Source organism: Thamnophis sirtalis, unplaced genomic scaffold (genome assembly GCF_051295495.1).
Source record: "Thamnophis sirtalis isolate CommonGarterSnake01/CBP01778 unplaced genomic scaffold, rThaSir2_p1.2 scaffold_7, whole genome shotgun sequence".
Taxonomy (NCBI): domain Eukaryota; kingdom Metazoa; phylum Chordata; class Lepidosauria; order Squamata; family Natricidae; genus Thamnophis; species Thamnophis sirtalis.
Window position 1 is genome coordinate 90,933,776 of NW_028261387.1, and position 25,940 is coordinate 90,959,715.

General features: G+C 45.6%; 1 protein-coding gene across 1 annotated transcript in view; it reads right to left on the reverse strand.

Annotated features, from left to right (window-relative positions):
* Positions 1-4,263: 4,263 nt before the first annotated feature.
* The window catches only part of KCNQ2 (potassium voltage-gated channel subfamily Q member 2), a 97,583-nt gene continuing 75,906 nt past the window's right edge, over positions 4,264-25,940 (reverse strand). Inside the window, exons 14-18 of the mRNA XM_087720871.1 lie at positions 24,539-24,650; positions 22,733-22,864; positions 20,177-20,263; positions 9,910-10,033; positions 4,264-5,903 (exon numbers count right to left, since the gene is read on the reverse strand). Coding sequence (XP_087576997.1) covers positions 5,181-5,903; positions 9,910-10,033; positions 20,177-20,263; positions 22,733-22,864; positions 24,539-24,650 — 1,178 coding nt within the window. The 3' untranslated portion in view covers positions 4,264-5,180. The remainder of the gene's footprint in view (positions 5,904-9,909; positions 10,034-20,176; positions 20,264-22,732; positions 22,865-24,538; positions 24,651-25,940) is intronic.

Consider the following 25,940-nt stretch of genomic DNA (forward strand, 5'->3'; position numbering starts at 1 on the left):
AACATGACCAGATGAGCTCATGCTACTTTATTGCAAGGCTACTACATCAACAGAATCTTGCCAAGATCGAAAATAGTCCTCAAGGGGCAACTGAACCTTTCTGGTTTTTCTTTGAAGACGTTTCTCTTCTCATCCAAGAAAGCTTCTTCAGCTCTGACCAGATGGTGGGGAACGGAAGGATTGATCCTCCTTGCAGACAGCTGGTCATTTGCATCCTTTTTTTAGAGAGTCGTTGAGGCCACTTGGAGGTTTATCTCTGTCCTCAGGATCACCTGAGTGGTGCAAATGGGTGAGGAGCCTTCTTGGAACTGTTGAAAGGACTGTGTTGTAGACCGGAGATAGATGATGTCGTATCCCCCTGTGTTGAGGGAGGGCTGTTCAATGTTGACATAGATGGCCACTTGGACCCCTCTTCCAAACCAGCGGCCCTCTCTGTCCAAAATGTGGACTTTGATGTATTCGAAAGAGTGGCCTTTGTCCTTCAAATGCAGATGGACTGCTCAATCTAGTCCTCTTGAAAAAGAGCCTTTGGGACAACCATGACCCGGATGACTGAGAATAGCAATAGCAATAGCAGTTAGACTTATATACCGCTTCATAGGGCTTTCAGCCCTCTCTAAGCGGTTTACAGAGTCAGCATATTGCCCCCAACAACAATCCGGGTCCTCATTTTACCCACCTCGGAAGGATGTAAGGCTGAGTCAACCTTGAGCCGGTGAGATTTGAACAGCCGAACTGCAGAATTGCAGTCATCTGAAGTAGCCTGCAGTGCTGCATTTAACCACGGCGCCACCTCGTCTCTGGAGAATCTCCATAGACAAGTCTGCAAGAACAAATTGCTCACCGTCTCCTTTACAGCCTGAGAAACTAGGGAGGGTGCTTTCTGAGCCCTTTTCTCCGCCCATTATGAAGCTAAGGGCTATGCCATCTCTTACCTTGACTCTTCTCTAATCAGCATCTCTTTGCCTGCCTCCCAAGGTCTTTTTCACATACCTTTACAAAAGTTTTATCCAGAATCAACACAAAAGCATTGCAGAAGACAAAGAGGAGGTTTCAGGCCAGGCGTTCACTTGAAGTCCTCTGCCATGCCAAAAATCTTATAAATCGGGCGGTAGAACTGGAGCTTATTTTTGGTCAGGGTGGTATCATAAACTGACTTACTTAACATCACCCTGATTAAGCCTCAGCCTCATCTGCTAAGCCGAGTCAAGGGCTTCTCAACCTTGTCCAGTTTTCAGCTATGTGGACTTCAAATCCCAGAATCCCCCAGTTCTCCTGCTGGCTGGAGAATTCTGGGAGTTGAAGTCCACATATCTTGACATAGTTAAGAAACAGTGGCTGAGGCCAAAAATCACGGCTGGGCTTTTGGACCCCCTGCCGATGAATGACATGGGCTGCAGTTGGTTATTAATTCATGCCTTAAATACATGTGTCAACTCGCAAAGCATCCCTGGCCTGCTCTTGAGTTGCCATAGGCAGGAGGGGGGGAAACTGACGGAGCAACACGGCAGCCACATCCCGAAGCTCATTCCATGCATACCTTTCTCAAGGCTGTATCCCGGGTTACCTTCAACAGCCGGAGGGGCGTGACCTCTACAGCCCGTGAAAGTGCTCCATTGGAGAATGTGATTATGACACAGCCTGGGAGGAGGGGGAAAACAAAGCCATGATTGGGGCCATAAATTATGTGAGGTCAGAGCTGGCTTCGCTTGCATACATGTCGCTCCTAATAAATAACTGGATTTCTTTTGAAGCTTGGCTCAAGGCTCATGATTTAATTAGGGCATTAGTGGGAACCCTGACAACATGCTCTTTAAATTTTCTTTCTAAATCCCTTATACTATCCTGCAAACAAGGAATCCGTGAATATATGATATGGGGGAGTGGGAGGAAAAACTACAGGGATTGACCCATGATTGATTACGTTAGTCTAGGGGTTGGACTAAAGAACCAATTGGATCCGTTTCCCACAGAAAAGAAAAGACCGGGAGCCTCCTGTGCGTCTAAAAGCTCAACAAATTGCATGCCAGTGGAGGTCGCACACTGGCGGTTGTGACACATATTTTGAGCAACAGGGAGCCGCAGCAGAGGGATAAAAGAGCCACATGCGGCTCCAGAGTTGCTGACCCCTGCGTTAGTCATTCAAGGAATTTTGACCTCTTTTTAGTCATCCATTACTTGCCACATTGGCCGTTGTCAACTCGATAGCAAACTGCGAGTAGGGATTCCTCCATGCGCCATTACCCAGGGGAGGGCGATTTCTTGCAAGCCACGGGTGCTTGCTTTCAAAGCATTTTCATTTTATTGTCTTATTTATCCAGAACTGATTAATTCACAGGATATTGTTGGTTTTTTTTTTAGGATTAACAGAGAAGGCTTACTGAAATGGCATGCCAGCTGTAATCCCGATTTCCCCTATGTTAAAGAACAATAGACTTTTTAGGCTTTTAACATCTTCCACGTTTTTATTCTGCTGCAGTAGACTGACGTCATTCAGTATCTTCTTTTTCTTCCCACAAATGTGTTCTTGATTTCTTTTCTTTTTTTTTAAGAAAAACCCCCCACTCAACTGTAAGTTATGTTAAAGATTAAGTACCGTAGATCCCACTCCGTTAAATGCTCACTTGGAATCTTTCGTACCCAAATCCTTCGAAATCACGGTATTAAATCGGTTTCCAGAATATTTGACGGTCTGTGCAGCAACAGCTGTATTATCCAAGAAAATATTAGCGCTATCCTTAGCTGCTTCCAAGATATCCTTCAAAGTCTACCGACTGTTTGAAGTTGCAGAATTAGTTATCTACTGAATTTCATATCGTGTGAATCCTTATCTTTGGAGTCAACAGAAATAAAAGCAACCTATGGAATTGTTTCCTGTTTCAAGAAAAAAATGGATTTGAAACAAGTCAATCTAAGCCAAGTGGAAGACAGAAATGGACCTTAATGCTCCCGTGTTTATGATAACCCTAGTTCTGTGATAGCGAACCTGTGGCACATGTGCCAGAGGTGGCACACAGAGCCCTCTCTGTGGGCACATGCACCATTACTAGCTGCTCTTCTGGTTTACAGCGCACTGATCTTTGGGCATGCTGGAACCCCGGAAACTGGCGCAGACGGAGCGCATTTGCATGCTGTCCATCTGGTCTTTTGAGTTTCTGGCATGGACAGCGCGCATGCATGGGCTAGAAACCTAAAGACCATGCGCACCGGCCAGCTGGTCTTCTGGGTCCTGGGGCTCCAGCACGTCCATCCACGCAAAGGCATTCCAGTTTGAGCACTCGAGCATTCTCCATCACTGTCCTAGTTAGAAGAGATACTGAGGACACATCTTGTTCTCTCTCTGTTTACTCCCTACGTAAGTTTCTCCAGGCTTGGAAACTGTCCAACAAGGAGGGAAATGGGACTACTACGTCCAAGCATCAGCAGCCAGTGATAAATACAGACCCAAAAGTGAGAAATAATCCGCCAGGCAAAAACAAAGCAAGGAACCACACGTTTAGCAAAGATTAACCAAGCCAAAAGAGAATTCCAGAGGCCATCCATCCCATTCTGGAAGGCTCTGAAAGGATGAGGGGAGGGGGGAAGTTTTTAGAGATTGTAGAGCAGTATTCCTCAACTTTGGCTACCTGAAGATGTGTGGACTTCAACTCCCAGAATTCCCCATGGCTGGGGAATTCTGGGAGTTGAAGTCCACACGGCTTCAAGTAGCCACGGTTGAGCAATATTGTTGTTTAAGCCAAGGAGGCACAATGCATGCAGAGGTCATCCTTTGCTGCCACCTACTGGTTAGCACCTGAACAACTCTTCTTCTTCCTTCTACCCCAGTGTTTCTCAACCTTGGCAACTTGAAGTCCTGTGGACTTCAACTTCCAGAATCCCCCAGCCAGCATAGCTGGCTGGGGAATTCTGGGAGTTGAAGTCCACAGGACTTCAAGTTGTCAAGGTTGAGAAACACTGTTCTACCCTAAGAATCCTTCTCATCGTTCAGGATTTATGTGCCCTGTTTCAGCAAATTTTCAAGGTGCCTCAGATTCCTCCCGTAGAGTTAAATCGTCGCCCAAATGGGGCATGAATGTCACAACCTAAGTCCACAACTGGTACCATTTCTATCGTGACAAATGTCACTTGGTGTGACACAGGACGCAGGATGCAATCATTCCAGGCTGGGTCAATATTAGCCTAGATATATGTGTAGTAAACACAGACTTTAGTGTTCTCACATTCTCGGCTTTTTGTCTTAACAGCAGTTGCAGCATCCTTAGGAGGATAAACCTAGCTAGACCCTTGAGTGTGCATGCCGAGAACTGGTTTCATGCCCTTAGTATCCTCCAAATATTTTATTTAACGACCAAAACCGAACTCAAATGAAAGCAGCCTTGCTTCAAAAAAATAGACTGGACAAGCATTTGACCGAGATGATAGAAAGTCTCCTGCCTTCAAGCAGGGGGTTAGACTAGAAGACCTCTGGAGGTCCCTTCCAGCCCTGTGATTCTATGTTCTCTTGAGGTTTAGCTGTCTTTTTAAAAAAAAAAATTCAAATATTTCTCTTTCAAGTTATGGTCCTAATCTTGACCTAAAGCTCCAACGCCTTTCTGTTTCCTTTCTGTTACTAAAAATTTATGGACATGTCATTGTGGCATCAACTGTTTAAAATCTCCACTGCTCAACTGCTGTGTGTAATTATTACTAAGCCATCGTTCCTCAACACTTTTGATAGATATATTATTACTTCTCCCAAGGCATTGCTTTTTTTAAAAAAAACACCAGCGTGGTTTTCGTGTGCGATTCAAAAGCTCAGGGCCATTATTCAAAACTGATATTTACCCCTGACACAACCAAGCTCTGGCACAATGCAATGTGTAGCAGAGAAGGCTACTACGAGTTGTAGCTATCTACCCAAGGGTAAGAAAAGAATTTCACTTATCCAGTTTTAGAAAGTCGGGAAGATGAAAAAAAACGGACATCTCAAAGACTTCCGAGTTACGCCTTCCTGGACTCTCTTGTTCCTTGTAGGTCACAGGTACCACATCTGTTCCCCCACCCCCAAGGTAAACTATGATTAAGTACCCTCTACTTCTGGGTCCCAGAATATGACTTTGTAGTCCACTGAAGGGGTCCTATATGCAGACCTGCGATTGCCTCGTGTTCTTGGTGTTATCTTCGGATGGCTTTCCGTGGTCTCACTGTCTTGGGGTTGACCAGCCTAAATCCCCGAAAGGTCCCTCGCCTGTTGCTGATCTCGGCGGAGGGCCGCAAGGCGTGCAGAGGTCAGAATCCGTGTCTGACTCGCCTTCCGCGATGTAAGGTCTGATTTTGGCCACCGCGGTGTAGCAACCATTGTTAAGGATGTCCAAATTTTCTTTGGACTGGGAAATGCTAAAGCCGCTGAAGGACCGCTCCAATTCCTCGTGGTCAACGGACGGGATGGAAATAGAAGTGTCGCTGTCTCTCAGGGCACTTTCGGGGTGTTTAGCGGTCACGTCTTCGTTCTTGGCGTAGTCGGAACTGGCTCGGTTGCCCCCGTTGTAGGCGGATGACGAACGCTCGTGGGAAGGCGGCGGCGGGATTCTAACCAAGGGTCCGGGATCGCCAACCGGGGATGACCCATAGTTTGGACGGGGATAGTGCTGCCAAGAGGTGGAGGGTGGGCATGAGTTGTTTGGCATCGTTGTGGCTGGCGGGGCAGAGTAATTCTTCTGCCCCATGGAACTGGTCGAGCGTATGATCTTGATAATGCAGCCGTTCTTATCGATGTGTTCCCGGCTATCTTCTGGACTGTGATAGGGGGGTGCTGGTTCAGGCTCTTTGGAACCAAAATAGGCCTCCGTTTCATTAGGAGTGATGCCCATTCGTTGCATGTAGATGTTGACCAGGAAGTCCAACTTCTTCTCCATGGAGAGAACCTGGGAAATGCCCCACAGATACAATTAGCCAAATCATTTTAGATCTAAGATACCCTGAGATTTAAAGGTCCATAAAGAATCTTGAGGATAGTGGCAAGTTCTCTAAAGGTTAATAACTTCCAGGGTATTGATAAAGGGGAACATTTGTAGCTCAGAGTTGAAATGGGGGGTCCTTGGTGCTCTCTGAGCTGGGAGGTTTCCTTTCAGATGTTTCATTACCCAAACTAGGTAACATCACCAGTGCTAGAAGGGAGGGGTACTTGTGGTGAGGAGGAGAAGGAAGAGGAGGTGGTGGTGGAGGAGAAGGAAGAAGAGGAGGAGGAAGAAGAGGTGGAGGAGAAAGGGGGAGGAGGAGAAGAAGAAAGGGGGAGGAGGAGGAGGAGGAGGTGGAGGAGGACAAGGAGGACAAGGAGGAGGAAGAAGAGGAGGAGGTGGAGGAGGAGGAGGAGAAAGAGGGGAGGAGGAGGAGAAAGGGGGAGGAGAAGGAGATAGTGGTAGAGGAGGAGGAGAAAAGGGGAGGGGAGGAGGAAGTGGGGAGGAGGAGGAGAAGGGGAGGAGGGGGAGGTGGTGGTGGAGGAGGAGGAGAAAGGGGGAGGAGGAGGAGCAGGGAAACGGGAAACGGAGCGGCCGGCACAAGGGAAGAAGGAGCAGGGAAACGGGAAATGGAGCGGCTGGCACAAGGGGAGGAGGAGGAGCAGGGAAACGGGAAACAGAGTGGCCGGCACGAGGAGAGGAGGAGGAGGAGGAGCAGGGAAATGTGAAACAGAGTGGCCGGCATGAGGGAAGGAGGAGCAGGGAAATGGGAATCAGAGCGGCCAGCACGAGGGAAGGAGGAAGAGCAGGGAAACGGAACGGCCGGCACGAGGGAAGGAGGAGGAGCAAGGAAATGGAGCGGCTGGCACGAGGGAAGGAGGAGGAGCAGGGAAATGGGAAACAGAACGGCTGGCACAAGGGGAGGAGGAGCGGGGAGAAGAAAAAGGGAAAGTGGCCTTCTCCTTCCATTGTGCCGGCTGCTCTGTTGCCCATTTCTCCATTGCAGTGCAGTGCCCAGGATCCACTTTGATAGTGGTGTGTGTATGTAATTAACAACCGGTTCGCCTGAACCAGTTGAATCCAACCACTGCCCCATTTCAATATATTTCAACCATTACATTGTAGAAACTGGGTTTTTTATTTGTTTTTTTATTAAAATTTACATAGTCCAGCTCACTCTCAGTGACTTTAGGTGGCTTATAAAGGTTAAAAACCCAATATAGAAACAATAAAAAAGCAATAACCCCCCATTTCCTGGTGACAAATGAGCCATTTGAGGGGCTCCATCCCACTCTGGGGTTCCCAGACTCATTGGCAAAACCACTTCCAACTTTAGAGCCTTGTGAACAAGGATCCAAGTGGGGGCCAATCTTTTTTCCACAAGATTAATAAAGGAGGGAGCCACCATAGAAAAGGCCCTTCTTCTTGGTCCCACTAGATTAGTGGTCACCCACTGGTGGTCCATGATAAAATTTTGGTGGCCTGCAGAAAAATTATTTGCATTTTTTTTAATATTGTACTAAATACTATTTATCTTTTTAAAAAATTCATATTGGTGGTCCTTGGGTTTTAAAATTGAATTTAGTGGTCCCTGAGGTCCCAAAGGTTGGCGACCCCAGCACTAGATGGACCTCCTTAAGAGAGGTCAAGATTGAATCGCTTTGCTTCTTTCAAACCTTAACGCTATTCAACTTGCCAATGAACTAGGGAGAGGGAAAGGTGAAACCGAATGCTGAAAATGTGTGCATAGGCCATGAGAGCCTGGCAGCCATCAAGGTCACCACTGCAGGTGCCTGAGAAGGAGGTGGACTATTCCCATAACAAAAAGATGTTTCATAATTGGACGACGTTATCACTCAGGGTGGGGAGAAACGGAAGCTATTGTTTAACTAAATAAACTAGCATTTGCATGGGAAAACCAGAGCTGGTTTTGATTCTTCAGTACCAAAATGGTGTATCCAATAAAGTTTTACTTTTGGGAATTCAAAGCTCCTGAAGGTGTTTACTTGTTTTGGTTGCGTTAGTTGACAGGATGCCTGTTAACATCCCCTGCCTCCCTGGTCTGATGTTCCTAGAAAAGACGATCCTGTTCTGACCCAGCTCCCCAAACACGACAAACTCTTTGTATTTAAATCACCGATTCCTTTATTAGGACCGCCAGCAGCCGAAACAAAAGATTAATCTCTCACCTCAGGCTAACAAGTCTGTCCTGCAGGGAGACAAATAGTTGTCTGCCACATCTATTCATCTCCACCCCCTGCCTTTTATCCCCAGAGCTACGGTGGGGTTTTGCTAGCAGTGGTGGCTTTTCCATCCCAAGGATCGGCCCACAGATTTCCACTGCTCTCCTCTCCTCTGCCTTCTGCGCATCGGCGCGTCAGGCACTGGGCTCAGCTGTTCCTCCTCTTCCTCATCAGCCACCTCTAGACCTGGAGGCTGTTGACTCTCCATCTGAGGGCTGACGGATGGCCCAGGCTCCACCACTCACTCTCTCTCTCTCTCTCTCTCTCTCTCTCTCTCTCTCTCTCTCTCTCTCTCTCTCTCTCTCTATCTATCTATCTATCTGTCTCTCTCTCTGTCTCTCTCTCTGTCTCTCTCTGTCTCTCTCTGTCTCTCTCTGTGTCTCTCTCTCTGTCTCTCTGTCTCTGTCTCTGTCTCTCTCTCTCTCTCTCTCTCTCTCTGTGTGACAGGTCCATTCCTTCTCCCCCCTCGGAGCTGTTCTGACTGAGGCTTCCTTAACCAGCAAGAAGCAGAGTCTTGGTCCCAGCAAACTCCTTTTTATTTACACAGCTGTGAATTCCTTTCATTCACAGTCAGCAAGGCTTAGCGAACAGTCTTTCAGAGGAATATTCATCAACACGAACCTTATCTCATTTGGCGAGCTGCCAAATAACCAGTTCCAAATGCAGGGCGAGGCAAAACTTGGCACAGGGTCTCTTACAGTTACAAACAGAACTTTTCTCTCTTGACACGACGGAATGAACTTACTGTTTCCTGCAAAAGCCCACTCCCCATTCGCTCCTCTTATGTTTCCTATAGCCACACCTTGGAGGTGTTTCCTATCACCTCCAAGATGTGGCTTTACTCTTAATTCGACCCTCCTTTCTTAAATGTTCTTGTGTTCTGGCAGCTTTTCGCGTACACACACTGGGAACAGGCTCCAGCTGTTACTCTGCCTCGCTGCTCTCTAGCTTCCTCTCTGCCTCCGACGCAGAGCCCTCGTCTGAGCTTTCCTGAACTTTCAGGACTGGCTTATGTTCCTCTTCAACTTTCTCATTGTCCAACTGCTGCCAGCTCAGCAGGCTGCCAGCAGGTGACAACAGAAGTTCTCAAGTTGCCTTCATGCTGACCCTGATTCTCAGGCCACCTCCTCATCTGAGTCAGCTGCTGGAGGAACTGGCGGCCGACAAGCCACAACAGGTCCTCCAAAGAACCTGGCCTTTAGCCAGGTAGGGCTTTCAGAGAGACCGCCTGCTGCCAATTACCTCCCAAAGACCCGTCAGATCACACAGGGTCGGCCTCCTCCGGGTTCCGTCCACCAGCCAACGCCACCTGGCTACTACCCGGGGGAGGGCCTTCTCTGTAGCAGCTCCGGCCCTTTGGAACGAACTCCCCGCGGAGATCCGGACCCTCACCTCTCTCCAGGCCTTCCGGAAAGCCGTCAAAACCTGGCTGTGCCGGCAGGCCTGGGGTTGATGAGTTCCCCTCCCCTCTCGACTGGTATGGCTGTGTGATTTTCGTGTATTTTAATTATGTGTACTGTTGTTTATGTTCCCTTTCCCCTTTGAGTTGTTCGCCGCCCTGAGTCCCTCCGGGAGAAGGGCGGCATACAAATAAACCAAAACTGAAACTGGAAAAAAAAAAAAACACTGAAACTTCAAGTGGCAATCAGCACCTTGATTTGGTCCCGGAAGCAAATCAGCAGCCAACGAAGCTCCCGCAGGAGGGAGGACACCTAATGTAGGGATCGTACCTGTTTTTCCACCTTGCCAAGTCTGCCCATCATACTCGGGTCTTCTGGAAGTTCTCCTTCGGCCGAGCCTTTGGTGCGGTCTTTGTCTGTCAGCGATGGTCCACGCCCCACGATCTGGTCAACTCTGTGGAAAGCGTAGGTCCCACCCAGGAAAAAAACCCCCAAAAAAGTAATAATCAAATTAGCAAGCTACAGTCAAACACATCAGCTCTCGCCGTCCTTATCTTCTGGATGTTAAAACATATATTCCACCAGCTTTTTCTTGTCTAATCATTAGGCAAGTACAGGTAGTTCTCAACTTGCGACCATAGTGGGGGGCCCAAATTTCCTATTGCTAAACAAGGCGAATGTCCATTGAGTTGTGTCCCGTTTTACAACCTTTTTTGCCACCGTTCTAAAGCGAATCACCTTGAAAGTGTTTAAGTGAATCTGGCTTCCGCCACTGACTTTGTTTTTATTGGAAGCCAGCTGGGAAGGTCGCCAATGGTGATCAGAGGAACTTGGGACAATGCAATTGTCATAAATGTATTTCAGTTATCGAGTGACCGAATTGTGTTCATGTGACTATAGAGACACTGCATATTAAAATCTGGCATAAGTTGCTTTTTTTCAATGCGGTTGCAACTTCGGTTACTAAATGAATGGTTGTTAAGTTAAAGGCTACCTGCATTCCACCAGCTTTTCTTGTCCAATGGTTTAACAGAAATAGCATCAGGGAAATAAGTAGTTATTCAGATGCAAAGTAATACATCCCTTTATTTTTTGCTTGCATTTTATAGTTCAAATCACCCTTGTTTCCCTTTCTAGAGCTTAAATCTGGCACAATATGCACAGTAAATTTGCCCCTTGCCATCATACCTGCATTGTGTTCCCAAATCGTCTTTAGATTTGGCCTCTATTTATTTAACTTAGATTGCATGCCTCATTTTAAGTGTTAGAAATAACCAAGAAAGAAAACCTGAAACATGGCTAGTTTCTATTGCATGTCACAGTTCTAAAATAAATAACACAGAGACACACACAAACACAGACACACACACACACACAGACACATACACACACAGAAATAAATAAATTTGGAAGTTCAAATAAGTAATACTATTTACTTGACATTGCTGGTATGCGATAAGGATAGTTAGTAATTCCGAATCAACATTGTTGGTTTCCAAAAACTGAATCTCACACTGTATTCTTCTAGGGAAAAAAATGATTTTCAAAACGGTGAAAATATACGGTGAAACGGTATACATTATCTGCAATATGATCCAAAGCTATTTTGTTTCTCACGATCCTTTTTGCTTTTTCACATGGCCATGTATCCTAAAAATTCATGGTTTTTTTAATCGTTTGTATTATTGGGGGGGGGGAATGAAACCTAACTTTTTGCACTATTATCTAAGACGGGAAAGAAAGTTTTTTTTAACCCAGTAAACTTGAATATTCAACTTAATTAGCTCTGGTCAATTTTACTTTTGCATAATGTGCCAGAATTGTACATGTAGACTTATAAAAACCCCAAATGACAATAACCAGGAATAAAAACCACAAACAAACCAGTATATTCATCGTTCGATAATAAAAAATATGTTGGTCTGGAGCAGAATATAAACAGTAGTTCTTCCACAGCTCTGGAGCAAAGGCGACCATTCCATGCACAAGGCGTGAATGAGTTATGAGTTTGAAGTCAGGCAAGGAAAGGGGGGGGGGGGGAATGAATTAAAAATGTGAAATGTTTATGAACACCTTGAAAAACTAAACACAAGGGAAGGGTCAAGTCATCTGGTTTTAAGTCATATCAAATTGCCTTACTCGGGCAGAATGATGCTCAGAAATGTGTATGCAGATCCTTTGAAAGAGCTATGTCCCCTCTTTGGCTCATTAAAGCAGCTGTATCTTGTTTATTGGCAATATCTGTCTACTGTGGCAAGCATTTGGTCCCCAGACTCACGTGTCTGCCTCATGAACAGCTTCCAGGAAGCGAGATGGCTGTGTGTATGGCTGACATGGGATGTGCAAATCTTTCAGAAAAGCTGTATCTTCTCTTTGACTCATTAAAGCAGTTGTATTTATTTGTTGGCAATATCTGTATATCTATATACTATTGCAAGCATTTGGATTCCAGGCTCAATGGCTGCTTTATGAAATAGCTTTCAAGAAGCAAGGTGGTATACAACTCAACGCCATAGGCTGTGCAAATCCTTCAAAAGAACTGTGTCTTCTCTTTGACTCATTAAAGCAGCTGTGTATTCTTTATTTTTTGGCAATATCTGTATATCTATATACTATTGCAAGCATTTGGATTCCAGGCTCAATGGCTGCTTGATGAAATATCTTTCAAGAAGCAAAGTGATATACCTACATGTCAATGGCATGGGCTGTGCAAATCCTTCAAAAGAGCTCTGTCTTCTCTTTCACTCATTAAAGCAGCTGTGTGTTATTTATTTGTTGGCAAAATCTGTATATTGTGGCAAGCATTTGACCTCCAGGCACAGATGGCTGCTTCGTAAATAGCTTCTAGGAAGCGAGATGGTTATACATATCAATGTTCAAGGGCTGTGCAAATCCTTTGAAAGAGCGACGTCCCTACTTTGACTCATTAAAACAGCTAGGATTTATTTATTTGTTTATTTATTTTGCAATATCTATATACTACTGCAAGCATTTGGACTCCAGGCTCAACGGCTGCTTGATGAAATAGCATTCAAGAAACAAGGTGGCATACATGTCAATACCATGGGCTATGCAAATCTTTCAAAAGAGCTATGTCTTCTCTTTGACTCATTAAAGCAGCTGTGCATTATTTATTTGTTGGAAAAATCTGAATATAGGGGCAAGCACCAAACAGGCTCTATGGCTGCTTGATGAAATAGCTATCAAGAAGCAAAGTGATATACGTACGTGTTAATACCATGGGCTGCGCAAATCCTTCAAAAGAGCTATGTCTTCTCTTTGACTCATTAAAGCAGCTGTGCATTATTTATTTGCTGGAAAAATCTGAATATAGGGGCAAGCACCAAACAGGCTCTATGGCTGCTTGATGAAATAGCTTTCAAGAAGCAAAGTGATATACGTACATGTCAATGGCATGGGCTGTGCCAATCTTTCAAAAGAGCTATGTGTCCTCTTTGACTTATTAAAGCAGCTGTGCATTATTCATCTTTTCTTTTCTTTGCAATATCCATATACTATTGCAAGCCTTTGGATTCCACGCTCACATGGCTGCTTCACGTCCACCTTCCAGGAAGAGAAGTGACTGGGCATGCTCAACACACAAAAAAGCCTGAAGCAGCTTCTATAAGTGACCCATCAAAACCGCGGTAGACTAAAGCGCGCTCAACGAAAGCGCGTACGTGACGTCATCAGCAGCGCGACAAATACGACTGCGGAGAAAAAAGGGCGCTTTAAAAAGCGCTTTTAAAGCAAGCCGATTCACATAAAGGTAAGGGTTAGGTTTAGGTTTAGGTTTAGGGTTAGGGTTAGGGTTAGGTTTAGGTTTAGGGTTAGGGTTAGGGTTAGGTTAAGGGTTAGGGTTAGGGTTAGGTTAAGGGTTAGCGTTAGGGTTAGGGTTAGGTTAAGGGTTAGGTATAGGGTTAGGTTTAGCGTTAGGTTAAGGGTTAGGTATAGGGTTAGGTTTAGGGTTAGGTTAAGGGTTAGGCTTAGGGTTAGGTTTAGGGTTAGGTTTGGGGGGTTAGGTTTAGATTTACGCGTTAATTTTAAGTTTACCGCTCACATTGCGCTGTGATGACGTCACGTACGCGCTTTTGTCGAGCGCGCTTTAGTCTACCGCGGTTTTGTGGTGGAACCGCTTCTTTTTTAACCCAATTACTTAGACCTATATTTGTTCTGGCCCTTGACCATAAATGAGATTTGTGGCGGCCATTATCTGTATTTATCACCATTTTATTTGGAAGCATAATCGGAAGGGGACAATTGCACAGCTTCATAGAATTAACTAGGCTGTTACTAATAGTAGAGGAGCTGCATTGCTTTCCCTTTACTATGCATGTTAAGTAGCCTCTCTTGGGTGCCATTTGCGGTCATGAGATTTTTATCTTTGAAGGTTAGGCGTTTCACTGCAAAACAAGGGGGCCAGCAAGGATCAGGCTGACAGATACAACTCATCTCATTTCCACAGTAAAAGAAAAAAAGGCACCAGAAAGATCTCTAAAGAAACACCTCTAAAGGTCTTCTATTACCTTTTAAGATCCTCTAAATGAGTGGTCACCAACTGGGGGTCCGTGGACCACTGGGGGTCCGCGAGAAAATTTCAGCGGTCGGCAGAAAAATGATTGGCATTTTTCATATTGCACTAAATCAGGGCTCCTCAAACTACGGCCCCTGGGATGGATACGTTCATGCTTGTGTTGCTGCAGAGAGTTGGGGTCCTTTTTTGGCAGGTTGGAGGGGGGACAGAAATTCCGGCTTGGGGTCTGCTTCAGCCTCCTGGTGGGGGGCTTTGGGTGAAGGCTGGAGGGAAGTGCCGCTGGTGGCGAAGAGCCAGAAGGTCTCGTTCCAGGAGGACTGCATCATGGCCTGGAACTGGCTGACCATCTCAGTCCGCTGAGCCTCCAGGCACCAATACCTGCCCTTGCACTCCCGCAGATCTTCCGTCTGCTTGGAAAGCCTATGCTCGTAGTCCTCAGTGAGGTGCTTCTGCTGAGCCTCCTTCTCGGTCAGATCCAATTTAAACTGAGCCAGTTGTTTTGCCAACTCTTTCTCATGGTGGCTGTTTAGCTCCAACAACTGCTTCCTGTTGGGGCCCTAAGGAGCCCATGTGGGCAGGCTAGGAGTGGCTGGGAGGGGAGGGGCGAGTAGAGCCTGGCAAAGTGCCCCTCGGGGTGAGTGACATCAGGCTGGCCACACCCACCCAGTCACATGACCACTTAGCCACGCCCACCCAGCTGGTCATTAGGCAGATCATATTGGTGGTCCGCAGGATTTAAAATTATTTATTTATTTGACTTATATACCGCTTCATAGGGCTTTCAGCCCTCTCTAAGCGGTTTACAGATTATTTTTTTTAGCAAATTGAGTCAGCAACTTGCCCCCACAGTCTGGGTCCTCATTTCACCCACCTCGGAAGGATGGAAGGCTGAGTCGACCTTGAGCCGGTGAGATTAGAACCGCTGAACTGCAGATCACAGTCAGCTGAAGTGGCCTGCAGTACTGCACCCCTAGCCACTGCGCCACCTCGGCTCTATAATTAAAATTAAGAATTTAGTGGTTCCTGAAGTCCAAAAGTGGCATTCTCCCTTAAGTTCCCTGAGATACTGTGTGATTAAATAAAAGGCAGTAAAATAAGCATTTCCTCTATTCCTGTGAATGCATTTCTCTACTTTTCTTTTGACAAGAAGGAATGAATGGAAGCTTATCAAAGAGAGCTCCAGCCTAAAATTAAGGAGAAATTTCCTGACAGTGAGAACAATTACCATGTTTTCACGAAAATAAGACAGGGTCTTATTTTCTTTTGACCCCCCGAAATAAGCACTTGGGTTTATTCTCAGGGAGGTCTTATTATTTTTGAGGTGCAGGAGACGGCGAGCGTGGTCACCTCAGGGCTGCTGTTGTGTTGCACTGTTTTTGAGGAGGGCTTATTTTAGCACATGCGCTCAAAAGCCCCGATTGGGCTTATTATCCAGGGAGTCCTTATTTTCAGGGAAACAGGATAATCAGTGGAACAACTTGCCTCTCCAGACGTTGTGGGTGCTCCAACACTGGAGGTTTTGAAGAAGAGATTGGACAACCATTTGTGTGAAATAATATAGGGTCTCCTGCTTGAGCAGGGGGTTGGACTAGAAGACCCCCAAGGTCCCTTCCAACTCGGTTACGCTGTGATTCTGTTTAATTGGTGTGATTTTGTTCTGATGGCACTCCTGTCAATCAAACAATGGCATTTGATTGCACCCTGATCGATCTCCACTGAACGCATGAAGGACAACAAGTTTTCTCTACATTGCCATCCTTTGAAATAATGCTTTTCTTTCTTTGAAATGATATCGGAAAGAAATGCGGGCTGCGACACAATGCATTTTTTTTAATCCCTCATGCTACATTACACTCCATGCTTCCAGGAACATGCAAAGAACAACATCTGCGTATCCGGCCTCTGCCAAAAAGCAGTTAGCAAAACCCAAAATTGCTCGAAATTGATGCCCAGCCAAGAGAGGGGAAAAAGAGAGGAAAAAAAAGAAAGAAAGATCAATGGTTTTTTTTCTTAATGAAGAGCCGGGAAATGATGTATGTCCTTTTCGAATAACTTGTCTTCTGAGCACAGCCTAGGCCCGGGGTCAGCAACTCACGGCTCTGGAGCCACATGTGGCTCTTTCATCCAACTACTGCGGCTCTCTGTCACTAGTCAGCACCACAATATTGAGAGGAGCTTCTGGTTTTGGGGGCGGGGGGAGCAGGGCGCGCCAGAAGGCGACTCTACAGCAAGAGGCGGGTGTTTTCCCGATAAGCCAAAGGGTCCCCCTGGTGGGGGGGAGAGGTGGTTAATTTTGTTATGTTAACTTTTATGTTATTCTCTTTTTAGAAAACCTTTTTCTTCTGAGGAGAGGCCGCCTGTCAGGCCTGCAGTCATATTCCTTTTAGGATCTTTGGCCTGCCACACCCTCTCTCTTTCTTTACTATGCTGTTTCATTAGTGGGGAATTGGGAGGGGGGAATCGTAAGGAGTAGAATGTGTGTTGTCAAAATAAAACATTCCTTTCTAGAAGCCCAAGGTCATCCTTTGTCTCCGCACCTCTGCACCTAACAGGAAACAGATGGATGGAAATGCCAGCATGGCAGAGGAAGATTGGACCATGTGATGGACTTGTGGGTGTGGGGCCAAGGGTTTGAACTTTCAACTGGGTGGGAAACTCCGGAAGCCTTCAGATTCGGGTTTCCACAGATTGTACCAACATGTCTCTCTTATTAAATTGGAACTTTGAAGAAAGCTATGCCTTTGACTCTGATTTAATTCTGGATGATATTTGGAACGCTGACAGCGGGTTTTCCGGTCAGCTCCACAATTGATAGGGCTTTTGGTTAGGACAGGTAGAGGAAAGAGGATGCCGGGCTAGGAGGAGACTCTATGGTGGGGAAACAGGACTTCCGGTCGGCTCCAGAATTGAACGGGGGCTTCCAGTTAGGACCTTTGTGGCTCTTTAGTTTTTAAGGTTGCCGACCTCTGGCCTAGGCACAGGATCCAGTCCCTTTTGTCCATCAAAGGCTGCACAAATGTTCCCCAATTTGCCTTTGATGGGCCGTCAAAACATTGTAATACAAAACAGCAGCATAGTAATAGTGTAATCCCTGTTTATATTTATTTATTGTACGTTGATCTTGTCCCTCCTCTAAGGAGCTTTTCAAAATGAATAGCTATTTTTTAAGTTAGCTATTAATAATGAGGTCCTTGGTACTCTCTGAGCTTGGTTTTGTTTTGTTTTTTTAGCAGATGTATCAGGGAGAATGAGGAGGAGGAAGAGGAGGAGGGAAGAGAGAGGAGGTGGAGAGAAGGAGGATGGGAAGAAGTGGAGAAGGAGGAGAAAGGGGGAGGGAGGGGGGAAAGAAGGAGGAGGGGAAGAAGAGGGGAAGGAGGGGAGAGGAGGAGGAAGAGAGGAGGAGAAGTGGAAGAGGAGGGGAGGAAAAGGAGGAGGAGGGAGGAAGAGGAGGTGGAGAGGAGGAATAGATGGGAAGAAGAGGAGGAGGGGAGGAAGAGAGAGGAGGTGGAGAGGAGGAAGAGTGGGAAGAAGTGGAGAAGGAGGAGGAAGGGGGAGGGGAGGGGGAAAAGAAGAAGGAGGGGAGGAAGAGGGGAAGGAGGGGGAGAGAGGGAGGGGAGAAATAGGAGGAGGTGGGGAAGAAGAAGAGGAGGGGAGGGGGAGGAGGAAGAGAGGAGGAAGGGAAGAAGTGGAAGAGGAGGGGAGGAAAAGGAGGAGGAGGGAGGAAGAGAGAGAAGGTGGAGAGAAGGATGATGGGAAGAAGTGGAGAAGGATTGGGGAGGGGAGGTAGAGGGGGATGTGGGGGAAGGAGAGGGAAGGAGGGGAGGGGGAGGAGGAAGAGAGGAGAAGGGAAGAAGTGGAAGAGGAGAGGGGAGGAAAGGAGGAGGAGGAGGAAAGAGAGGAGGTGGAGAGGAGGAGGATGGGAAGAAGTAGAGAAGGAGAAAGAAGGGGGAGGGGGAAGAGAGAGGAGGTAGGGAAGAAGAGGGATGGATGGGAGGGAGGGAGAGAGAGGAGAAGGGGAAGAAGTGAAAGAGGAGGGGAGGAAAAGAGGAGGAGGGAGATAAAGGAGGTGGCGAGGAGAAGTAGATGGGAAGAAGAGGAGGAGGGGAGGAAGGGAGGGGGAGGAGGGGGAGGAGGAGGGAGGAGGAGGACAGCGACGACCAATGACATGGGGTCCTTGCTGCTCTCTCACATTGGTTGTTGTTTTCTTGCAGATCTTTCATTACCCAACCAGATAACATCATCATGGCTCAAAGGGAGTGGGATTTGCTCTCTGTTGATGTACTAGTGGGTTATGATTAATTATACTGGTGGATTATTATTATCACTTATTAATTACATTGAAAGGGGGAACTACCTTGCTGGATTTTAGTAAGAAGGACTGGAAAAAAATAGCACACTATTTTATCCTTAACAGTACATCCATGCTTTCCAACCAAATGAGTCACACCATGTCCTCTCTCCTTTTATTATTTGAGGTACAGTAGTCCTCAACTGATGGTTCTAATTGAGCCCAGAATTATGCTTCTAAGTCGTTGTGGTTGTAAGTCGAGGCATCGTGTGACCAGATGGAACATTTTTGCAGTGGTCATTAAGACCTTTGGTCACAGATCGAAGTCATGGCAACTGGACAGTTTTTCTTTGTGGTTTGAAACATTTAGCTGAAAAAGCTACTCAGTGAAACGTTTCAAACCAAAAAGGAAAGAAGTCCAGATATTAGGACTCAACTTCCAAACTTTTGACTAGCTAAAAATCTTCCCCGATATATTTTAGTATCGTTGTACAGACTCTTCTCACCTACAGCCACAATGAAGCGCAACATTTCTGTTGCTAAGCGAGACAGCGCCCTATTTTAGGACCTATCTTGCCACAATTGTTAAGTGAATCACTGCGGTTGTTAAATTAGTAACACGGCTGTTAAGTGAATCTGACTTCCCCACTGACTTTGCTTGTCAGAGGGGCTGCAAAGGGGGACCACGGGACACTGCGACCGTCATAAATATGAACCAGGGGCCAAGCGACTGAATTTTGATCACTTGACCACGGGGATGCTGCAATGGTCATAACCGTGAAAACGGTCATAAGTCACCTTTTTCACTGCCGTTGTTACTTCAGATGGTCACTAAATGGACGGACTATCTGGGTATGGTGATTCTCAGTCATCCAGTCATGGTTGTCCCATAGGTCCTTTTTCAAGAGGTAACTGGACTTTCATCCAGGAAGCTTTTTCAGTTCTGTAGAACTGAAGTACTGGAGAAGCTTCTTAAATGTGAAGCGAAACCTCTTCAAGGAAAAACAAAGAAAATCCAGTTGCCTCTTGAAAAAACAGCTTTGGATCAAGGACTACCTGTAAAGGTAAAGGTTCCCCTTGCACATATGTGCTAGTCGTTCCTGACTCTAGGGGGCGGTGCTCATCTCCATTTCAAAGCCGAACAGGTAGCACTGTCTGAAGACGTCTCCGTGGTCATGTGGCTGGCATGACTTAACTCCGAAGGAGCACAAAATGCTGCTATCTTCCCACCAAAGTGGTTCCTATTTTTCTACTTGCATTTTTTACATGCTTTCGAACTGCTAGGTTGGCAGAAGCTGAGTCAAGTAACAGGAGCTCACTCCGTTAGGCGGCGCTAGGGATTCGAACCGCCGAACTGGTGACCTTTCTGATCGACAAGCTCAGTGTCCCTTAGGATTACCTGTAATGGGACCCAATTGTTCTCTCTCTCTCTCTGCAGGAATGGCTTTTATGGATGCCAAGGCTGTATTTCATAGTGATAGACACTACAGAAGCTAAATGCATTCCATGCATTAAAAATGATCTCAACATCATAAAAATCAGATTATTGCAGAAGTGCTCCTGGCTGTGTCTAAGGCGGCATGGTGTGAAGACCCATCTTCAGTGCCTTTAAAAATTAAAAAAAAATTAAGCAGATCCAGGAGAGCAAGCCATTCCGGGAAGGGGGGGGCGATGAAATCAGCAGGATGTGATCAAGAGCATCTCTGAACATGGCATGAAAAGATTCCGCGGGAAGCATGTGAGAAGCTCAGAACAAACATTGCCTCTGTCCTAACCTAGGTGAGTATTGGGGCGATCCTTTGGCTGAATACTTCTTATGCCGGGGAGTTGAAGAGGGTGGGGGACCCACAATCATATCTATCCTGGCAAAAATAAATCAGAAAAAACAAACACACCAGCAAAACACACAATGAAGCAACATGTCGGAGAAAGAATCGGGAACTTTGCAGGGGGAGAAAACTTTCAAAATCGAGAAATGAAAGTGGGGGGGAGATTACCTCTGCTTAGAAAATTTTTAAAAAACGAGTATTCAAACAATCTGACCATTTAGGATGGTTGTTAAAAAGTGGTGGGTTTTTTCAGCGACAATGGAACAATCCTTCTTTGGGAAGGATCCAAAGGAACTCCTTGTGAAAGGAATCACTGGTCAGCAATGAGCAGGCTAAGTATGAACAGACAGGTTGGGAAATGCATGAAAATATTCCATTGCAACAACCACAAAACCCACAACATTGCCCTCCCCTTTCTGAGGAAGGACTCAAGACCGCGCACGGCGCGAAAAATGAAAACGCCGTATTGCTGCCATCCATGGAAAGCACATCAACCCATTTGGGAAATGAAGACGCTCAAAGAAAGCCAATATACATATACATGGGGTGGAACAAGAGACAGGAATGACACAACCCGCTTGCAAAAATAGTAAAAAAGAAAAGAAAAGAGGGGGGATAAGGAGAAAGCAGAAATGTTATACATGGTTGTAGAATCGGCAGCTGAAATTAAAGGTTGGTTAAAAAGTTGAATGGTCTCTCAACCCTAGGAAGGGGACCATGGCAAGTCACTTCAGAAAAACCTTGCCAAGAAAACGGCAAGGATTATCGCCAAGAATCATACACGATTGAACGGGGTGGGGGATCTTAACTAGAACTGGGCATTCAGCCAAAAGCACTTAAAATGTAACAAAGCTGAATCAACAAACCAGCCCAGCACTTGCCTGAAGGAAACCATTGAGAAAACTGAGGACAGCCCATAGGAAAAATCCCTGCCTTGCCCTTAAAGGGATTATCCCCAAAAGAATAGAAATCACCTAGCCACAGGAACTTTCTGCCTTGCCCTTGAGAGGATTATCTCCCCAAAATAGAAACTGGACAAAAGAAGTACCTCTTAAGGCAGTCTTCAAATCTTTTTTCCTTGGCTTCTCCCAGCGGGAAGGAACCCACCGGGGGAAAATATTTTTTTCAGCCCTAACGAGGTGCTAATGAGTGAAGCGATCTTCTGATCTTCCGTGCTTTGCCTAATGAGCACCTCATTAGGGCTGGAAAAAAAGCTTCCAAAAAGCTATATTTGGAGTATAAGATGCACCCAAATTTCCACCATCTTTTAGGGTGGGAAAGGTGCGTCATACTCTGAAAAATATGGTATATAAAAAAATAAAAATTCCCTTCTCGCCCCTATGGGTGGTCTCGGATCCTGTAACAAAGGCTTGAGAGTTTGAGGATTCTGCGCAAGACCTCTAAGGTTCCTTCCAAATCCGTTATTCTCTTATATACCCCTTACACATGCAGAAATGTTGAATATTGAACACAACAGATAACGGGGGGTCTGTGGGGGGTCTTCGAGGCATTTGGGAGCATCCAAAAAAGTCAAAATCGTGCCTGTGATCAAAGCTCCACCTGTTTTTTATTTTCATTTACTTATCAAATTCACGTAGCTGCTCATCTCAGGAGCAAGGGGCTCTGGGTAGCGTTTTTATGTGCACTGCTGATACAAAACATGTAAAATAAGAAGGTGAGCTTTTTCAACACCCACTCTTCATCTTCATCAACGTCTATAAATGTCCCTACAAAGGTGAAAACGGTGAAATCCCCCAGAATCAGAAAATACTACAAGTAGTCCTCGACTTATGACCAAAATTCAGCCCAACGTTTCTGTTGCTAAGCAAGACAATTCAGTGAGTTTTGTCCCATTTTGTGCCCTTTCTTGCCACACATATTAAGTGAATCACTGCAGTTATTAAGTTAGTAACATGATTATTGAGTGAATCTGGCTTCCCCATTGACCTTGCCTATCAGAAGGTCACAAAAATGGATCACGTGACTCCAGGACACTGCAATCATCATAACTACTTGCCAGTTGCCAAGTGACTGACTTTTGATCATATAGTCGTGGGGATGCTGCAATGATGTGAAAAATGGTCATAAGTAATTTTTTCAGTGGTAATATAACTTTGAATGGTCACTAAATGAATGGTTGTAAGTCGAGGACTATCTATACTTCCCAGTATATTGTCCAGTTTGGAGAACAATTTACTCAGGCTGATGTTCCTTTTTTTTTTTTGTTTTACAAAAAAATAAACGATATGCCAAATATAATTTCCATTTGTGCTAAAGTCTACTTCTCACTTCCTGAATATACCCCCAAAGATATAACACTTTCAAGAACAGCCCAATGGAGACCAGAGAAGATGGTCAATCCGCATTCAAACAACCACTTTCACTTCTTCTGATATATTGATCATCTCAACATCGTGTTCCAAAATACCAAACCCTACCTTGGTCAACTACGAGTAATAATGGATACCAGAAGCCACCAGAGATGAAAAAGAGAAGACTTGCCTGGATTGAAGATTTTTGATCCTGGAAAGCATGTCCAGATGTCCTGCTGAATACTGTTCAATGACATCCATCACATCGTACGGCCGCAGACTCTCCTTGAATTTTCGCTTGGAAACCAGGAACCGCATGATGCTAAAGCAGAAAAGCAGAGTGACAAGAAGAAACCCTGCAGTGGTTTATTCTTTCTAACTGTCCATCTGTATTTGGATGGCATCACAAGAGGAGACTGGAAATATATTGCTTTAAACCAGTGTTTCTTAATCTGGGCAACTTGAAGACGTGTGGACTTCAACACCCAGAATTCCCCAGCCAGCTGGGGAATTCTGGGTGTTGAGGTCCACACGTCTTCAAGTTGCCAAGGTTGAGAAACACTGCTGTAAACAATAATGCTATCAATACCTGATAAATGTCCACCTTGCAAGGGAAGTACACCCAAGAATACAGGTAGTCCCCGACTTACAACCATTCATTTATTGACCATTTGAAGTTACAACATCACTGGAAAAAGTGACTTATGACCTTTTCCCAAACTTATAACCATTGCAGCATCCCGAAGATCACGTAATCCGAATGTGGATGCTTGGCAACTGGCATGTGTTTATGACAGTTGCAATGTCATAAAGGTCATCTTTTCTGACCTTCTGACATTGGCAAAGTCAATGAGGAATGCAGATTAACTTTACAACCGTGTTCCAAATCTAACGACAACGGTGTTTCACTTAAGCACTGTGGCAAACAAGGCTGTGAAATGGGTCAAAGCTCACTTAACAAAACTCTTGCTTAGCAACATAAATTTTGTGCCCAATTGTGATCGTAATTCGACGATCTCGACAACCAAATCACACAGTTTGTCCCGGATATTTCTTTCCAAGGCTTTATAACGGAGTACTAACATGTGAAGTATTGGTACCGCTTTATAAAGCCTTAGTAATGCCACACCTGAAATACTGCATCCAGTTTTGGTCACCACAAAAGATGTTGAGACTTTGGAAAAAGTGCAAAGAAGGGCAACTAAGATGATTTAAAGTCTGGAGACAAAAACCTATGAAGAACGGTTGCAGGATTTGGGTATGGCCAGTCTAGAGAAAAGAAGGACTAGTGGGAACATGATAGCAGTGTTCCACTATTTGAGAGGCTGTCACAAAGAGGAGGGGATCGATTTATTTTCCAAAGCACCACAAGGCAAGGCAAGAAAAAAATGGATGGGAATTAATCAAGGAGAGAAGCAACCTGGAATTAAGGAGAAACTTCCTAACAGTCAGGACAATTAACCAGTGGAACAGCTTGCCATCAGAAGTTGTGGGTGCTTCATCACTGGAGGTTTTTAAGCAGGGGTGAAATCCAGCAGGTTCTGACAGGTTCTAGAGAATCGGTAGCGGAAATTTTGAGTAGTTTGGAGAACAGGCAAATGCCACCTCTGACTGGCCCCAGAGTGGGGTGGGAATGGAAATTTTCAGTATCCTTCCTGTGGAGTGGGGAGGGAATGGAGATTTTGCAGTATTCTTTCCTCTGCCATGCCCACCAAGCCACGCTCACCAAGCCAGCCAGTAAAAAAGTTTGAATTTCACCCCTGTTTTTAAGAAGAGATTGGACAGCCATTTTTCTAAATTGGGTCTCCTGCTTGAGCAGGGGGTTGGACTAGAAGACCTCAAAGGTCCCATCCAGTTCTATTCTGGTTGTATTGATTGAAATCTTTCCTTCATTTGAGGCCGACACAGTCCCTTATAAATCCTCATTAATAGCAGCGGCCTTTTGAACGCCGCTTCCGGTGGTCACAGTTTTACGTTATGTGGACACACAACTTACCACACTGCCCGGATGCTGGCTTTAAGGCCTGGTGTAAGGTCTTCGGTCAGAAATTCACAGTTGCAGCTCTTGTTGTCAGGATCAGGCATGTCCTCTCCGGGGAGGCTTGCTTCTAAGCCAGACGGGAAGAAAGGAGTGAGAAGACAGATATTCAACAGGGAGAACCTCAGACTGGGGCAGATAGAACATAAACACAAATTGGCAAGAAAAGCAAGCAATGAAAGAGATGATTAAAGAGATTTAAGAGCCGTTAAAACCTGGCTGTTCCGACAGGCCTGGGGCTAAAGAGCTGTTGCCCCCGTCTCGAATGGTATGACTGTTGTGTGTTTTTAAATTATGTATTGTTATGTTTCGTCTTTTATTTTTTGTCTGTATCCCCCTTCCCTGATTTGAATTGTGAGCCGCCCTGAGTCCCCTTCGGGGGGAAAAGGGCGGCATATAAGTATAATCAAATCAAATCAATCAAATCAAATCAATCAAATGATTGGGGGGGGGACATATTTGAGAGACCGCCTTCTGCCAATTACCTCCCATAGACCCATTAGATCCCACAGATTAGGCCTCCTCCGAATTCCATCTGCCGGCCAATGCCGGCTGTCGACCACCCGGAGGAGGGCCTTCTCTGTGGCTGCTCCGGCTCTCTGGAACGATCTCCCCGTGGAGATTCGGACCCTCGCCACCCTTCAGGCCTTCCGTATAGCCGTTAAGACCTGGCTGTCCCAGCAGGCCTGGGGTTGTTGAGTTCCACCCCTACTCGAATTGGTTGCGCTTGTTGTGTTTTTTAAATTGTTTGTATTGTTGTCTTGTTTTTTTGTCTTACTTTTTTGTATTTGTTCCCCTCCCCTTGGCTTTTGTTCAGCCGCCCTGAGCCCCTTTGGGAATAGGGCGGCATACAAGTCGAATAAATCCAATCCAAATCCAAATATTTATGCGCTTTCTGCTGAAAGGTTTATCTGGAGAAGCACTTAGATTTTTACTCGCTGTATTGAATGATCCATTTCGTGGCTTTCCAAAGGCCTTTGGATGGTTTCCAGGATTAAAAGGCATTTAAAAGGTGCAATTTATGGCTGCAAAAAAATGCTACATTAAAACGAAGGGAGTTGCATTATCCTAAGGGAAACGAAAGCACACTTAACGTTTTCTTGTGAAATCAGGAATAGAAAAAGGATGTCTTGCCCAGAATGATGTTTTTGTTCCAGACAATACCTACTTTGATAACTTAGGGCCCAGTTAAAAAGGTAAAGGTTAAAGGTTCCCCTCGCACATATGTGCTAGTCGTTCCTGACTCTAGGGGACGGTGCTCATCTTCATTTCAAAGCCGAAGAGACAGCGCTGTCCGAAGACGTCCCACATGGCCCAGTTAAACAGTGGCGAAAGGATATATTTAGGTTTTGTATGAGGG